The sequence below is a fragment of the Vespula vulgaris genome, chromosome 4 (genome assembly GCF_905475345.1).
Source record: "Vespula vulgaris chromosome 4, iyVesVulg1.1, whole genome shotgun sequence".
Lineage (NCBI taxonomy): Eukaryota > Metazoa > Arthropoda > Insecta > Hymenoptera > Vespidae > Vespula > Vespula vulgaris.
The window spans coordinates 9,135,881-9,152,956 of NC_066589.1; the positions used below are offsets into that span (position 1 = coordinate 9,135,881).

The 17,076-nt window shown below is 30.0% G+C and overlaps 5 protein-coding genes across 5 annotated transcripts in view; 2 read left to right on the forward strand and 3 right to left on the reverse strand.

The window, feature by feature from the left end:
* Positions 1–9,339, forward strand: part of LOC127063257 (mitoguardin) — a 31,505-nt gene extending 22,166 nt beyond the window's left edge. The window contains exons 4-9 of the mRNA XM_050992774.1: positions 5,106–5,293; positions 5,557–5,694; positions 7,413–7,525; positions 7,662–7,830; positions 7,934–8,167; positions 8,263–9,339. Coding sequence (XP_050848731.1) covers positions 5,106–5,293; positions 5,557–5,694; positions 7,413–7,525; positions 7,662–7,830; positions 7,934–8,167; positions 8,263–8,589 — 1,169 coding nt within the window. The 3' untranslated portion in view covers positions 8,590–9,339. The remainder of the gene's footprint in view (positions 1–5,105; positions 5,294–5,556; positions 5,695–7,412; positions 7,526–7,661; positions 7,831–7,933; positions 8,168–8,262) is intronic.
* Positions 9,340–10,036: 697 nt separating this feature from the next.
* Positions 10,037–11,299, reverse strand: LOC127063262 (putative ATP-dependent RNA helicase TDRD12). Its single transcript, XM_050992784.1, has 4 exons — positions 11,030–11,299; positions 10,807–10,931; positions 10,611–10,730; positions 10,037–10,487 (listed from the first exon to the last, which is right to left on the reverse strand). The coding sequence occupies exons 1-4, from the start codon at positions 11,170–11,172 to the stop codon at positions 10,378–10,380; spliced, it is 498 nt and encodes a 165-aa protein (XP_050848741.1). The 5' UTR covers positions 11,173–11,299; the 3' UTR covers positions 10,037–10,377.
* Positions 11,300–11,462: 163 nt separating this feature from the next.
* LOC127063263 (actin-related protein 2/3 complex subunit 5-C) lies at positions 11,463–12,563 on the forward strand. The gene is made up of 3 exons (XM_050992785.1): positions 11,463–11,717; positions 11,838–11,911; positions 12,124–12,563. The coding sequence occupies exons 1-3, from the start codon at positions 11,558–11,560 to the stop codon at positions 12,361–12,363; spliced, it is 474 nt and encodes a 157-aa protein (XP_050848742.1). The 5' UTR covers positions 11,463–11,557; the 3' UTR covers positions 12,364–12,563.
* A 94-nt stretch (positions 12,564–12,657) lies between these two features.
* LOC127063260 (programmed cell death protein 10) lies at positions 12,658–14,638 on the reverse strand. The gene is made up of 5 exons (XM_050992780.1): positions 14,332–14,638; positions 13,999–14,176; positions 13,742–13,874; positions 13,495–13,659; positions 12,658–12,996 (listed from the first exon to the last, which is right to left on the reverse strand). The coding sequence occupies exons 1-5, from the start codon at positions 14,401–14,403 to the stop codon at positions 12,912–12,914; spliced, it is 633 nt and encodes a 210-aa protein (XP_050848737.1). The 5' UTR covers positions 14,404–14,638; the 3' UTR covers positions 12,658–12,911.
* A 618-nt stretch (positions 14,639–15,256) lies between these two features.
* On the reverse strand, positions 15,257–17,036 carry LOC127063259 (superoxide dismutase [Mn], mitochondrial). The gene is made up of 3 exons (XM_050992779.1): positions 16,864–17,036; positions 16,201–16,490; positions 15,257–15,811 (listed from the first exon to the last, which is right to left on the reverse strand). The coding sequence occupies exons 1-3, from the start codon at positions 16,899–16,901 to the stop codon at positions 15,483–15,485; spliced, it is 657 nt and encodes a 218-aa protein (XP_050848736.1). The 5' UTR covers positions 16,902–17,036; the 3' UTR covers positions 15,257–15,482.
* Between the last annotated feature and the right edge of the window lie 40 nt (positions 17,037–17,076).

Sequence of the window (17,076 nt, forward strand, 5' to 3'; positions counted from 1 at the left end):
CGGGCGCGTTACAGCGGCGACCCGTACAGTCGCGCGGCGCGCTCTTACGCGCTTACGTGGTGCTGCGCTGTAGCGGCATCGTTAAGATTGGTAGGTATAGGGTGAGTCATCGTAACGTCCGTAATTTTTAATATTTTTTCTTGTCTTTTCTTTTCTTTCTTTCTTTCTTTCTTTCTTTCTTTTTTTTCTTTTCTTTTTATAACCTTTCTCAATTTTTTTTCCCTCACTTTCTCTTTTCTTTTTTTTATTACAACAATAATTCTCAAAAACTGAATTGATGTCTCGAGTAAATATTAAACGAGAATAATAAAATCTTTCTTGAAAAAGAATCGTATTTATTACTTTCTTATTTACTCGTTTATATCACCAAACGTAGACATACGTAAACATATATATATGTATATATAGACTCGAGAGTGTATTGCTTTAGTGAGAATTTCTTCTATCTGGAAAAACGATATTTCAACGTACGGACGTTAGTTAACTCACCCTGTATAGTAGCTCGCGATGTAGCACGAGCTAGCACGAAGAGAAAGAGAGAGAAGGACAGAGCGCGCACGTTCATCCCCGTACTCTCTCCCTCTCTCTCTCCCTCCCTCCCTCCCTCCCTCCCTCCCTCTCTCTCTCTCTCTCTTTCTCTCTCTACCAACAGTATCGACCCTTACCCATTGGACGCCAACTCGTCCAATGCCGTGCCGCCGAAAACATTACGTCACCTCTCGGTATTATTGATGCCGACCATCCGGCAGCATCGCGGAGCCGAACGGTCGAGGGTAGCCTTCCTTGCTGCTTTAAGTGCCGGCAAGGCTTCGAAGCTGCAAAGGGGAGGAACAGGGGGAGAAGGAGGAGGGAGATTTGATAATGTCAGGGTTATATTGGCCGAAGGGAGAAAGCGAAAAGGAGAAGAAGGAAGAAAACGAAGAAGAGGAAACGCGTTATGGGAAACGTCAGGATCTCAAAAGCTTTCGAGATCTTCGTCGGCGTGCACGAACGTTTTAGCCCTAATTTCTTCAAAGCGAAAATGCATTCTGTGATCCTCCTCATCACTCTTCTTCTCTCGATCGTCTTTTCCTAACATTCTCGTTACCGATTCTCCTATTTCTCATATCTACCTATACAATTTCATTTATTTATTTCCTCCTCCTTTCGTATTTTCCTGTATTATATATAAAATGGTTTAGCGAGATTGAAAATTTGTTTTGAAATTACCTTTACATTTCATGATCGACATTTGGCGAATAGAAAAATCTACGACGTTCGAATTTTTGTTTGTTTGTTTGTTCGTTTGTTCGTTTGTTTGTTTGTCTGTTTCTGACAAGATCGAAACGAGAAAGGAATAAATTTGTCATTTTCTTCTTTTTCTTTTTATCTTTATTCTTATTTTATTCACTTGTCGAAAGCGTAGACATATTTGATATCTTTTTGATACGAGATACAAACGTAGATTTCAAATATAACTATCGATCAAGCATATCCAACGAGATTTATGAATAGCTTTGTCGAACATTCTGCAAACAAATATATATGCTCTTACGCAAGTTATTTATGTCGATTGCACGAGTACGATATTGGAAATGCATTTTTTTGGTTACCTCTTATCGACGTTTTTTTTCCTTACGTAACCCATTCTCTTTTTTCTTTCTCTTTTTTTTTCTTTTTTAACTAAGAGAATTAAATACATATTACGAGCGTTTCATAATTCATTTTTCACGATATTAACGATCTATTTCGTCCTAATAGTTTATCACTCTGAACCAAATTGTCGCTTTTCTTTTTGTTTGTACTTTCGTTTGGCATTCGATTCGACTTTCGCAATTAAACGTGTCGATACTATCTATTTTAAACTTTCAGGATTTAAATAATACGTAAATATTACGTAAAAACGTAACTTTGCGTTAGCTCGGAATGGATAGTTTTTAAAACAAAAATAGCTGTCTGGCGCCGAGCTGCAGTTGGTTTCTTTAAGAGATATAGGGTACAACTTGAGCGCGAATGATACGATTTTTATGTGTTGGCTTCTATTATGCAATAAAACGTATATGTATATGTATATATATACACATCTTACATTGTATATGGTGTACGTACATATAAGTTACTTTTACGATTAAACCTTCTTCAATTACATACATGTATCCTGCGATATTGCAGTTTCTATGATGCACACTCTGGTAAATGCAAAAGTATAAAGCCAAAGGGTCGCTTTTATCTGCGATAACCATTGAAGGACGTCCAACCGGTAGAATCTAAAAAAAGTAAACCTGTTGCTGCAAAGTTTATTTAAAGAATGTCATGTACTAACACGTTAACGTAAATATAAACTTGTTTCAAATCGTTACGTCATATTCGTTTTTATTTTGAAAATAGAACAACTATCTTACTAGATTCTCTTACAGAGAATTATCTTCGATCTGTGTTCTCGATCGATCGTGTAAGGTTTTTTTTTTCTTTTTTCTCTCTTTTTTTTTTTTTCTTTTTTTAACAAAAGATCAACAACAAAAAAGATATTAAAACATAGGTTTACTCACGCGATAAATCTTTTAGAGATCCATTAGTACACTCGATAACGAGTTTATCGAAGAGTAAATTATTTCCGGAAGATCAATTAACTCTAATTTTCGTGGACCGATTAAAAGGCAGTGCAAATGGATCGACCTATAAAGCGCGATCGATTATTGCGTTAAGATAGGAATTAAACGTATTTTTAGATAGCTTTTATCGTTTAAAAAGATGTTCATATAGGTCATATTACTTGTAAAATAATTAATATCTTTCTCTCTATTTCTCTCTCTTTCTCTTTCTCTTTCCCTCCCTCTTTCTATCTTGCGTTGGTCAAGAAATTTTATCGATCAGAGAGGATGGATAAATAAACGTTCGTCGTTAGGGTTTACTGCCGTACACAACTTGCATTCTGCTCCTGGGGGTAAGAAATATCTTATCTGGACCCCAGTTGAAACCAAAGCAATCTCAACCGATGAGGGGTGCAAACCTCCCTGTATACAGCTGCACTCATGAATTGCACATAGCTGCCCTCTGGCCAAATATTATTACAATAAGAGAAGCTCGTTGTACATATATGTATGTATATATATGTGTATATGTGTATATGTATATATATATATATGTATGTATATGTGTATACATGTATAGTAGATTAGAGGAGAGTTTCAATATATATTAAATTCGATTGTTATTCCTATCATAAATCGCATACGATTAATTTATTTATGATACGGTTCTGTGAAATGTAATCTATCACTGATATTGTTTTACAAATGATTTTAATATAAAATATTTAAAGAATTAGAAATAATGAAATAATTTATGTGATATTTATTTGATATTTAAATTTTACTTTATATTTAAATATTCCTCAAAGCGTATAAATATGCAGTGACAAATATATAATAAAAAATGATGAATATTAATTTTGAAGGGAAAAATAAATTGTTAATAATAATAGTTAATTTTAAATAATTATTTATTTATATTAAAAATATAATCATTGTAAACTTATGAGTAATTAAAATTTATTTAATATATATATATATAGTATATTATGTATAAAGTAATGAAAACTTATAAACGATCGACAGTTTAGTACAAACAAAAATAGTTTTGGATATATGAAAGGCAAGATGTTCAAAAAAAAATATAATACAATACTCCACAGGACTTTCCCTTGTTGACCCTTGTTAAACGGTCAATTTTTTTTTTTAACTATTTCTCACTTATACATATGTATATAGAATCTACCGTTCTCGTGAGTACTCTGTGGATCCCGTTGATATCTTGACATTCTTGAAAGCACAAGGAATGCGCGTTCCTCCATATTACTTCATTCGTTTCTAATGAATATTAATAAACTTTAAACATACCCGTTATACAAAAATCGTATCTTCTTCTTTTTATTACTAGGCGTCCCCGATCTGAACGATGAACGTCTTACGAAATCAACCAAGAAAGTATTATACTTTCTCGTTTTAGTACACATACAGTTAAACACACAATCCTACCTATCTTCCAATAATGAATGAAATATATTTCGGACACCATTAACAACTCGTTTCTATAAATTGTAGGCATATTTTAAATAAAATTAAAAAAAAAAAATTTCTTTTGCAATTTTAACAAGTATTCACGTATACTTGGATGGTTCAAAAAGAAAAAGAAATGCAATTTTTATGATTTACTTTACATGTAATATATTCTATTAATAAAAAATCATTAAATATGTGTGATAGTACGTATTTTTGATTTTATCGATGTCGATTCAAGCAGAGTTTTTTACGATATTTTATCAATATCTCTTCCGAGTATTATCAAAAATAAAAATGAAAACTAAAAAATTCTTCAAATACATTTTTAAAGATTTAATCTTTCACGAAAACGATTTTTAATATATTTTCAAAAGATAAAAAATATTTGAATGTACCATACAATTTCTGATAAAAAGATTTCCATAGTTTTTTAATGACCGCAACAAAAAACGGACTCTTAAAAAATTTCCGTAATAAATATCAGATAATGATATGAGAAGTAATTCTGTTCAAATTTCATTCAAATCGTCGATTTGAAGGAAAAAAAATAAAAAAAAAAAACATACGTAAGAAGTTATAAAAAAACAAAGTTTAAAGTTTAAAATACGTAATTCTTCGATAAAATTTGATCGATAATATTCTTAAACGAGTTACTGCCGTCACGAATAAAAAATATTTTTGGAAAGATCGATTCTGAATTTTTCTTTCTTTTCTTTCTTTTTCCTCTTTTTTCGAACTTTTTAAGTTCGTATATAACCCTCTTATTACAAAGCAAAACCAAACAAAAAATAAAAAAAAGAAATCTGACATACAATGAGATATATCCGGTTAATTTAAATTTCAAATAAAAACATCGCAGATAAGATTAAAAAGGGGAGAGAGAGAGAAAGAGAGAGAAAGAGAGAGAGGTTGTATGTAGATGGGTTATATGATTAATTCGATGCAAAAAGGTTGCTCCAGTACAAAGGGATTATCGATAAAAGATACAAACATGGCTAAGCGGAATAGAAATCAATAAATGATGACGATGACGATAGTAATGATAATGACGATAATGATACACAGGTTTGGAAGCACTAGAGAAGGCACTCTATTGTTGGGAGGATGCACTCACCGCGTTCAGTTCTACTCTAAGCAACGATGCCCTTGCCCTGCCATCAAACGCGGACGCAGCATTTACGCAGGACGTACAAGATCTCCTCGACATGGGTTATCAAATCCAGAATCACGCGGAGCTTCTATTCATCGATCAGGTATTGTTTCCTCGTCCTCCTTCTCATCCTCATCCTCCCTGTTATAATTGCTCGTTTCGTTGGAATACCGTTGGCACTCGCGAAAAAAAATCGCTATTATTTTCTCCGTCTAGCGTCACTTCAAATACGTCACAATCGCTGTCCTTTCTCTTTGAATTCATTTTTTTACGCTAGCGAAACAATTTCCATGAGAATGTGTATACGCGCGCACATATGTACGTATATATATATGTATATATATATCTTCTTTTTTTATGTCATAGCACTCGGTGCTGTTTCGTGACGATAGCCAGGAAAGCTTAGAGAGTCGCCATCAATCCAACATGGGAATGCGAATATCCGGAAAGGAAAAAGCTGATGCTGCCTCTTCGCCAGAATCGTTTGAATCAGCACGGGATGGGGTAAGTTTCACCCTCGCCACAAAGATATTTGTTATCTCTAATTTTATTTTTTCTTTTTCTTTCCTTTTTTTATTCATATCGTAATCATATTAAAAATCTATTTTTTTAATCATCGATTTACACTGCTCGGACTTCTCGTATCGTCTCTAATTTTACGTTTTGATTTCTTTCTTCTTTTTTTTTTTTTTTTGAACAATAACGACGACGATGACGAAGAATAAAGTTATAACGCGCGAAGTGAAAATAAAGCTTGAGAGAGATATAAGGGGAATGGTATTGATACGAAATGACGTTGATACGACGGGTGAAGGAAGATGAAAGTGCAAACACAGAGAGAGAAACAGGAAGAGAGAGAGAGAGAGAGAGAGAGAGAGAATCTCCAGAATCATTGAGAAGATTGACATAATTCTTCCTTCTTCTTAACACATATTTCTTTCTTCTCTTTTTTTCTACTTTCATCATAAACTATTAAATTCATAACTCACGGTCGACAGTTCGCAGGGGATATAAATATATCAGCAAGGGGAAAATCCACGAATCTCAAATCTTTGTCGAAAAAAAAATGCTTATCAAACTTTGAAAATACACACACACACACATCCACATATAGTACGATGATCGAAAAAAAAACAAAAAAATAAAAAAGAGAGAAAGAAAAAAGGGAGACCAACTAGGGTCTCCCTACTCTGCTCCGTATTTACAAAATTGATTTACAAATTGTATGATTTAGTTAGTCGTTGAACACCCATCTATTATCTTTCTACTCGTAAAAGAGTTTATTACAGACGAGAGGCGTTCTATGAATTTCATGTTTTGGAATGCGGAAGATACGGTGCACTCTTCTTATCCATGGATGTCGTTCGTTCCCCTTTCTGTGTGTACGATGCAGCCCTCATCTTCTAAAGCCTTTCCCGTGAGCATATCATGCCTCCTCCTCCTCCTCCTCTTCCTTTTTCCTTCTCTTCTTCTTCTTCTTCTTCCTCTACTTCTCCTCCTCCTTCAATTCTTCCTCCTACGCTTGGGGACAACGACTTGGTACGTTGTCGTTCTACCTCTTTGCGTAGAATACCAACGAATGATGATGGCGAAGGGGGAAATAATCTCTATGTACGATTACTATGACGATGAGTGGACGCGAATAATCGCTTTACGTTCTTTCTTTCTTTACGTTTTTTTTTCTTTTTTGCTTTCTTTGTTTGTTTCTTTTTTTCGCTCGTAAGAACAGATTTTTTAAATCTTGACTCGGTATTCAAATCAACTTTGAAACAATACCTCATATTTTTTCTTCTTTCTCTCTCTCTCTCTCTCTCTCTCTTTCTTTTCTCATAAAATATACTAAATACTCCAAAGCAGAGTTTCCCGAAATTTTACCCTATTCGTAACACTTCGCAAATTCTGAAATTTCAACATTGACACTTTGATTTATTTTTGTTTGGGTGGGTAGATATTAATGATGAAATATGGATGAAGGAAATCGATATGAGAGATAAGAGAATAGGACAAACGTGTATTCTCAAATTTTTATCATTTATAACGAACTACATAGAAATAGGAAAAAATAATATTAATTTTCGTCATTTTTCACGAGACGTAGTTTGGGAAACGCTGTTCGTTCTCCTTTATTTTTTTTTTTTTTTTCTTTTTTTAATATAATTTTACTCGTCTACTCGTACATTTATTATATCTATTATTTAGAACTTCGATCGTTTTCTTTACAGGTAGCTGATCTACGTGAATTCGAAGAATTTTCAGAACTTTTTCCACATTTCGAAAGGCAAAAGTTATATCATGCAGCATTAAAGCAACACGAAGATAAAGGCATTCCTTGCAGGTACATATACATTTATACATTTATACACACACGCGCGCGCATGCATATACATTTGAGATCTTGATTTTCTTCTTTTTTTTTTCTATACTCTTTAACACGAAAAAATATCGGATTTCATATGAACACTGCATTGCAGACGATTGCATACAGAGCTGGTAAAATGCGGCTCCGATGTTGAGTACTTGGCTAAAGTATACTGTCTTCGTCAAGCTTACACGAAACTGTTCGATATACAGTCGACCTCCATTTGGATAGCTGATATTGGCCGTCAAATTATCAGCGATTTAATTATTTATGCCGACAGGGTATGTATCTTCGATCTGTACGAAGTATAAAATGACAAAATATGATCTCATGAGAGACTCGATGATAATTTCTTTTTTTTTTTTTTTTTCTTTTTTCTTTTAGGACCCAAAGGATTATCTAACGCATTACGAACGAATGCTGGAGTTCTTAAATAATCCAAGTAACAGTAACATGATCGAAGAAGAGTTATTTAACCGTGGTGTCAAATGTATTAATTTTTATGACGTACTAATTGACTTTATACTATTAGATGCCTTCGAGGAAGTCGAGAAACCGCCATCGTCCATCAAGGCCATACTTCAAAATAGATGGATATCCGCGAGTTTCAGGGAGACAGTGAGTTAAAAAATAAAAATTAAAAATTGAAAAAATTATTTCAATCGATGAATTTTATTTGGAATTGTTTATATATGATGAATCTTGTGTTTAAGGCTGTAGGAACCGCGGTATGGTCGATGCTGATGGGTAAAAGACAAATGTTGAAATATGATAAAGGTTTCTTGGCCCATTTCTATTCCATTTCTGAACAAGTAACACCAGTACTTGTTTGGGGATTCCTAGGTCCCGAAGGAAGCCTACGATCTACCTGCCAATTCTTTAGAGATCAGATTATAGAATTTCTCATAGATATATTTAATTTCTTCAAAGTTAGATATACAACTGTCGATAATCTAGCTGAGGATATACTTAGAGAAATGAAAGTAAGGGTAGAGAATATTAATCAAAGACTTTCATTGGAAGGTGCCAGTCAAATTTAAAAAAATAAATAAATTATTCATAGCAATTTAGATATATACATACAAACACACATACATATATATATATAGCTTTTATATATATATATATATAGCTTAGAGAATATTAAAATACTATGAAAATATTATGTAATCTCTGATATTTATATTCGTCTCGTTTTCAACGATGAGAGTATTATTATAAATATCGTTATTGGACTATGAAAGTTACGTAATTTTTTTCTTTTCTTTTTTTTTCAAAATATTTCGTATCCATTGTAATCTTTAATTTTTTTTTTTTCAATTTAAGTTAGTTTCGTTTGATAAGAAAAATGATCGGACTTTAATCTTTACGATCTAATATTTTAAATTCTATATAAAATATTGAAATACTTAATTTTTTCGATTGGTAAATATTATATATCTAAAAGAAAAAATATAAATATTAGTTTCGGTTTTTCCATAGTATAATAACTTCTCAGAGACAAAAATCTCTTCACAAAGGCATTTAAATAATCTTCTTATTTTTATTAATCGTCAGTACCAAAGACAGTTGTTAGCATTAAACAAAAAATATTAATGTATACATTGTTTCAGTTTTTTTAGTCCAAATTGCAAATACTTCTCGAATAAATATATTCAAAATAATATATAATAATTTATTATATATTTAGTTTATAATAATATTTTAGTGAACAATAATTATTTAAATAAGATTAAATATATAACAACGTTAAAGTAAATTGTTTAAATAGCTATTAGAAAGTAGACAAAATAATACAATCTCATGAATGTGTTCTCTATTCTTATATATGATTACCAATAGAGCGTGATTTATTCTTTTCTAAGTAATATGTTATTTCTATTTTATAACGATTGCTTGTATAAATGATGTATATATATTACAAAAATTGTGTGCAAATTTTAGAGTATATTTTGCAGGGATATATGATAGTCATATTTGTAATAGCTTTATTTTACATAATACGTCTCACACAAAACAACATATTCCATTATGTTATAAGCAGTCGTATGCAATATTGTATAGTACGATATATGAACAAATATTTAGCATTTATATCGAATACCAACATTCTAATAGTTCCTTGACTAATTAAATAAGATTATATAAAAAGATTGTTTTTATTGACAATCATATAAGTATTATCACTTTTAGATTATTTTATTGATTTGTATGAGTGCATATACATTATTTAATACACGTTCTATTATTACTTTTAATAGCTATTTCACTTTTTTGCTCAGTACAAAGACAAAATCTTTGGGCTAAATTATGTTTAATAATTGTAACATTTTTATGTTAATTAATTATATTACTCATACAAACAACAAGCATTATTGATAAAAGACATATGTTGAGAAATGATATCCAGGTTCTACATATTCACAATTTTTATTAAATTATTTGAAGAAAGTAAAGTTGTGTTATAATTCCTTTTATTTTTTCAATATTTTATCCTTATACTTTAATATGAACATAAAAATATTTATAAAACAAAATCAAATTTATTTTCAAAACATTCTTTAATCTCTCATGAAAGTATAACAAATGTTCTCTTAATTTTACTAAACGATATGACTACTAATCTTTGGTAATAAAAATACTTATAAAAAAAAATAATAATGATGTTACATCGCTTTTTTGTAACTTATTAAAATATAAACATTTAATGAAACATATATTGCAAATAAAATATTTTTCATATAAAAAAAAAACAATAATTACAGATTGAATACTAATTGATTATTCTAATAAACTGTACATTAAACGATTAGAATTCTGTTGTATCATTAAAAAAATTCACCATCTAGCCATTCATCATTAGATTCTTCATCATCGGTAGATACATCGTCAATCATGATATTTTTTTGACGTGCATACTTCGCTATTGTATGTTCCTCTAAATGAAAATAAAAATCATAATAAAGTAATAAACTTTATACATACAAAAGTTTTTCAAAACGATATAATTATCACACAAATATTTTCAATAAAAATTTAAAATTATAAAAAAAGCAATTACCATCTACAACAATTCTTATTCGTTTATCTTTGCTCCAACTTGGTTCGTATAAACGTTCTAAATCAAGAATTATATAAGGACATTTCTCTTTATTATCTTGTAATCTTAACCAAGGTAGCCCTGCCACATTTGATAAAATTAAAACGACATTTATTTATAAGTCATATTAACAATGATTTCGTACTTATAAAATTACATTTAAATGCCTTTATGAGATTGATTTTAATTTCTCTTTCCAAATTGACATGAGTAGTTTCTTCTGGTATCACACTGCCAAATAGGTACAAACTTAGATAATATTCTTTGTCGTTTAATATGGTGCTAAAAATAGATATTCTTTTATCATTTTTTCTCACTCAACACTTAACATTGATTCGATAATAATGTAAACAAGTTTTTAACCTTCACGTTGTTTATACCTAAAACGTAAGTGATCAGCTTCGACCCTAAGAAAATAATCTTTAACGTCCTGTAACATGACACGAATACCAATCGTATTATCCGTTTGATGCCATATTATTTTAGGAGTATTAAATATACTAATAAGTTTCGGATAGTCCATTGTGTCCAATTAGAGTTCGCACTATTTAAAAACACAAAAGCACATGATACAAGAAAAACTGCAAGAAACTAAATTTCCTTTGTATCTATTGTATTATTCTTCATTAAATCATAAATGCATTGTAATATAGATTCGATTAACAACAGATAAGAACGATCATTTATAACTTTTACGTAGAGTTCTACATTACCGACCTATAAATTATCCAAGAGCGCTGTAGTCGTTCTTTAGATCGATCGAGATGTGTTTTGGAACACGTACGTAGATGTCGCTTTTGCAGTCACGATGGCCACGATTTATAATATACTCTTTGTGTCATGGCATGGCAATAAGCCGGGCGTGATCAGGCGTGATCCTTGGAAGGTTTACGTGGTAGATAATAGATATGTCGAGAAACGACGGTAAGAAAGATACGTCGGCGTCAGCATTCCGAAAAATAGACGTTGATCAATACAGTGATAATAATTTCAAAGAAGAGGATGCCGATGCGGGTTCGACGGGACCCACTGGTCCTGACGAAAATGAAATTCTGACACTTCTTAGCCAATATCCTTTCTCGCATAATTTCGTATATACACATACACACACATATATACATACTGTGAAATTTTTAATAATATAATTGGATTATAGTTTAATCGAATATTTTCCTTAACATATTTTTAAGGGTAAGAATGCCGAAGCATTGATATCCGTTTTAAAGTCTGCACCTTTAGGATGTAAAAATCAGCAGATAAAGGTAACCTCAAATTTTCATTCTTCCGTTCTAAATTTCTTTATCCATTTATTTGGTTAATCGTCCATTATAATGAGATTGAACCGTTGTGTAATTTAATTATCACTTTTCTTTTTTCTATGAATATTTTTAAATGATAAGACGTTAATAATATTTTTAAGATTTTTCTATCAAATATATCGTTGTAAAAAAGTTTCAATATGTACAAATTTCAGGATAATGCTAGAAATTTAACGCAAAAGGTTCTTCTAAGTATAAAGTCGAATCAAATGGATGATTGTCTAGCACAATTAGATCGTGATTTAATGGATGTTCTAATGAAATATATTTACCGAGGATTTGAAATTCCAACAGAAGGTAGCAGTAATCACTTGTTAATATGGCACGAGAAGGTATATAATATTAGTGGAGTAGGTAGTATCGTGCGTGCATTTTCAGACAGTAAACGTGCTTGAAGTATTTCGATTTTTTTTTAGCAATTTTATCATAATTATTGTTAAGCTTTATTCCTCCTCACTGTTATTGATATGACACAAAGAAGGCATGAAAAATCACAACTAATTTTGTGTAAAGAGATACATCTATTTGTGTACAAGCGTTATTCATAAAATAACTTTTATTTCTTTTGTAATCAATTAAATAAGTTTTTAACATTTTTCTTCGTAAATGTTCATTATTTTCACGAGTAAAAGCATTTTTTCGTTTGACATAAAAATCTATCTCCAATAATGTAATATAAATAGTTGTAATATTAATAATAAGACAACAGTTTTTTATTTAACATGTATATGTATGATAATTGTATGCTAGAAGCCACTGATAAAATAGTGGTACTCTATTTATCACGTTATACATTATTTAAATATAATCTTCAAACAAATAGATTCTACAATATTAGAATATTATATTACATACATATATATATCTATATATATATATATCGATTATTTTATTGTTATGGTATCACACCGACCAATGATCCCAGAAGAGCCATATGAATTTTTTATTCACATTTATCCTTTACTGTAAGCATTATCATATTTGTTTGATGTATCAAATATAATGCACTCACAAATACTGCATTTGCTCTATAACAAAGTCACAAATATTGTCAAAGTCAGTATACATCCATATTTTAAATAACATACTGTCATTTCCAAACATATAATAGCAAATTCTATAAGAAAAAAGTATGTGCATAAAAATGACTAAACTATTCTTGTTAGCAATCTATTGTGATTTACTTTTTAACATAAGTTTGTGTGTAATTGTGTTAAAATATCACATTTTCGAAATGTCAAGTAGAAACAAGTTGTACAGAAAAGTATTAAATAAGAGGTGCTACTACCTATAATAATAAAAGTGTATGTGATAGAATATGATAAATGTGTTCAAAATGTTCATCATACTTAAGTTAAGAGATTTGAATTATTGCACAATATTTATACAATATTTTATAAGAATTCTTATACCAAAAACTGATGTCCTAAATGTTTTACTGATTATATATATTATATACACATACACACACTCAAAGTTCTTATAAATGAGACTATTTATAAGCATATACGTATATATGTACTTACTGTCCTTCCTTAAAGTATTCCTTCAGCGTATTACTAAACCTTTTACTATATTTTACAAATTCTCTTTTACGCTGATCCAATGCTTGTTTTCTCGTTGAACCAGGTATAAATGCAGTGACCTCATTTACTGCATCTAATAACTTCTTTATCGCGCTTGCAATTTCTCTGTGTGAATTATATCAAAATATGTTTTTAATTTATATCAAAACTTAAAAAAAAAGAAAAGTAGAAATACGATATTACTTACTTTATTGTTTCAAGAAATGTTTTACGATCTGTTATTTCATCCGGAATACGACTCAATATTCTTTTCAGTGACATAGATTTACGATTTAATTCTTGGAAAGCATCTTCAGATCGTGCAGTCCGATATTCAACAACTGTAACACGTATCTTAATTATAATCTTCTTTATCTTAGTAGAAACTCTTTACATTTATAATTATTAAAACTTTTTTGTAAACTTTTTACAGACAATTTTTTATTCGTAATACGAAGATTTTACCATCGTAATCAGAAGCAGCACCTTGTAAGCGTAAAACACTTTCATTCATGTCAAGATTTAATTCAGCCCTTTGTATTATTCCTAAAATTAGGTCATGCATAATTCCAGGATATGTATTTTCTGCTTTTGAAAGTGCGGTACATAAAGTTTGAGCTGCCATAACATTTTGTCTCTCCAACTACAATAATATCAATTTAAGAATATAATATATATTTACACAGAGAACTAGTAAAATAGAAATAATAAGAACCTTAAGTTCTTATTGATTTTCAATGAAGTTTCTTAATATAACAGAATGTAATAATATTACATAAAGATATCATATGAGGATACCTTAGTTAAAATCGGTCGTAATATAACGGGAAGTACAAGAGATGTAATTGGAGTCTCATCGCCCATTGTCATCTTTCACTAAATTTATTTTTGTAATGACAGTTCTAATAATGTCTTACACGTGCATATGTTTAAGCTTTAGTTCAATGAGTCACGATATCTCACAAATGGATAGTCGTGTTTGATTACTCGGCAATATAACAGGATATTCAACTCTTTCTCTCTTCGTCCTTTTATTTTGTTTATAATTAAAACGACGAAATACCAAAGGTTATAATTTTTGCTCTTTCTCGTTTATATCCTTTGATGGCTTCAATCCTGAAGGCAGCGTTGCCAAATGTCAGAAGTGAAAGTATTTAGAAAATTTAGATTCACGTAGCCAATGACTTAAAATAATGTTTATAAGTGACCAATAAAAAAAATAAGTTATAAAAGTCTATTTAAAATTTTGAAAAGCATATTTATTTAAATTTAAATTAATTCTGGATCATCGAATTTTATTCTAAATCTAATTCTTTGCCGCGCATAATATATTGATTACAATTTTTAGGTTATAAGCCTAGTCTCTAACGATGTGTCGGTCACTTATGAACATTTGAAAATGTTATAAATATTTTTAATGAAGTGATTAGTAATAGGAAAAATTGTGTTATCGTTCAAAAATTGTAATAAAATATAATAATATACGTAGGTGTTTTTGTTTAGTATTTTAAGTATAAACAAAGTGGTAAGATAAGGATACGTGCAGGAATGCAATTATTTACTTAAACTTATTTTTACTGAAAAGAATGACATCACTTGTGCTAACATATTTCTAAAAACTCGATGCATCAATTTCTTTAATTATTAAATTGTATTTTATAATTTCCATATCATCAATTTATATATGATACATGAAGTTAATATGAAAAGTATCCAAGTTACATAAGTAGGTATATATATATTAATTTTATTTTTATTTCTTATTCACTGTATATGCATTGAATAAGTACCTAAGATATTATAAGAAATATTTCTATAAAACAGTAACACAGGTGTAGATATACTATCTTATACAAAAAATTGTTGAAATCAATAACTGTTTTATATGGTGCACAGTATATGATAATTTCAAATGTGAAGTATTATGCTTGTTCGCATATATAAAGCACTTAACAGCCAGATGCCTGTTTAAAACGAGCACTGACATCCTCCCAATTAACAATATCAAAGATTGCTTTTACATAATCAGGTCGTACATTTTTATACTGAAGGTAATATGCATGTTCCCAAACATCAATACCAAGAAGAGGTATGAGGCCAGTTGTAGCCTGTAAAGGATCCTGATTTGCACAGGTAGCAATTTTAAGGGATTTTGATTTCTGATCGTATCCAAGCCATCCCCATCCAGAGCCTTGAATAGCAACGGTACTCTCTGATAAACGTTTTTTCATCTCATCCAAAGAATGAAAGTCTTTTTCTATCTGTTTGATAAGAGCATCTGTCAAAATACGTAAATATATATTAGTATCATTTTCCAAAATTGTTTTAAGTATCATATCGTAAAAAACAAAGAGAGTGCAAGGTCAAAACTGCAAAAACGAAACGAGTATGATAATAATAATCAATTTTCTCTTTTTTTCTTTTATGTTAAATCCATACATTTTTACCAAAATGCTTCACTAATTTAAAACAGATATGACAAATAATAAATATGTATGGATTAATTAATGAGATATAAAGATATAAAAAAACTTTAGAGAATTTATCTAAATATATATAATATTGATTAATTGCTCAGTAAAGATTATATATATTGAAGAAAGACAAATTTTATAGCATTTTTATTGGATATAATAATAGCTATGTAATAAAATTGTTCAAATATACCATTTGGTTTACCACCACATGGCGACAGATTTTTCCAAAAGATACTATGATTGAGATGGCCACCTCCATTAAATTTTAAAGCAGGACCAAGTGCAATTTGCGCATTTACATCGCCCTTAGCAACAGCTTCTTTCAGTTTTTCTTCGGCAACATTCAAATTATTAACGTAAGTCGCGTGATGTTTAGAATGATGTAGTTGCATAATTTCTGCACATATTATCGGTTCCAATGCCTTGTATTCATAAGGCAAATCTGGTAAGCTATGTTTCAGTCTTGCACATTGATCTTTACTATAGAAAATATTAAGAATTTTATATTAGTATAATTATAGAATTAATTATATAACGAATGCTTAATTATTCCAACCAATCATGATGCTAATTTTGTTATGTTATAATTGATAGGTCAATATAAAAGGATATGATATTGAGCAAAAAAGTCTTGTTCCAAATATACAAAAAATTTTTATATCTTCGTTATTTAATTAAATTTTCCATTATAAAATTAATTTATCCATTATAAAATAATTAAGTCAGTTAAATACTGAAAATAGTCATTGGCTTAAAATGGAATGTAGTAGATAGTAAAAGGGTTAGAAATTATATAATGCAAAATGTATAAATGAACAAATTCGTATATGAAGGAAAATGTAGAAAAACTTACGTGATATTAGACGTCAGAATTCTTTTAATGGAGTACATTGTCGTAAATATATATGATAAAAACTTTTTTTTTAACTATTATGTTCCGACTTTAAACGTAAGGGTACCGGTTACCGGTGACGTCTCGCAGTAGAATGAGCATGAGAGTTCTACAACGGGGACGAATGAGACCAATGAAGAAGTATACGTAATTTCTATATGATAAATCTCGTTT

Bases quoted from the DNA above. Each gene is read 5' to 3' on its own strand.
- LOC127063263 (XM_050992785.1), top strand. From the start codon at position 11,558: ATGTCGAGAAACGACGGTAAGAAAGATACGTCGGCGTCAGCATTCCGA. The intron at 11,718-11,837 runs AATATCCTTTCT...AACATATTTTTA, and splicing joins AATTCTGACACTTCTTAGCC to AGGGTAAGAATGCCGAAGCA. The intron at 11,912-12,123 runs GTAACCTCAAAT...TACAAATTTCAG, and splicing joins GTAAAAATCAGCAGATAAAG to GATAATGCTAGAAATTTAAC.
- LOC127063259 (XM_050992779.1), bottom strand. From the start codon at position 16,901: ATGTACTCCATTAAAAGAATTCTGACGTCTAATATCAC. The intron at 16,491-16,863 runs GTAAGTTTTTCT...TATTTTCTATAG, and splicing joins ATTCTGACGTCTAATATCAC to TAAAGATCAATGTGCAAGAC. The intron at 15,812-16,200 runs GTATATTTGAAC...GTATTTTGACAG, and splicing joins ATGTGGTGGTAAACCAAATG to ATGCTCTTATCAAACAGATA.
- LOC127063262 (XM_050992784.1), bottom strand. From the start codon at position 11,172: ATGGACTATCCGAAACTTATTAGTATATTTAATACTCCTAAAATAATA. The intron at 10,932-11,029 runs GTATAAACAACG...ATCTATTTTTAG, and splicing joins GCTGATCACTTACGTTTTAG to CACCATATTAAACGACAAAG. The intron at 10,488-10,610 runs GTAATTGCTTTT...ATTTTCATTTAG, and splicing joins AATAAGAATTGTTGTAGATG to AGGAACATACAATAGCGAAG.
- LOC127063260 (XM_050992780.1), bottom strand. From the start codon at position 14,403: ATGACAATGGGCGATGAGACTCCAATTACATCTCTTGTACTTCCCGTT. The intron at 14,177-14,331 runs GTATCCTCATAT...ATATTATTGTAG, and splicing joins TACGACCGATTTTAACTAAG to TTGGAGAGACAAAATGTTAT. The intron at 13,660-13,741 runs GTAAGTAATATC...TAATTCACACAG, and splicing joins ACATTTCTTGAAACAATAAA to AGAAATTGCAAGCGCGATAA.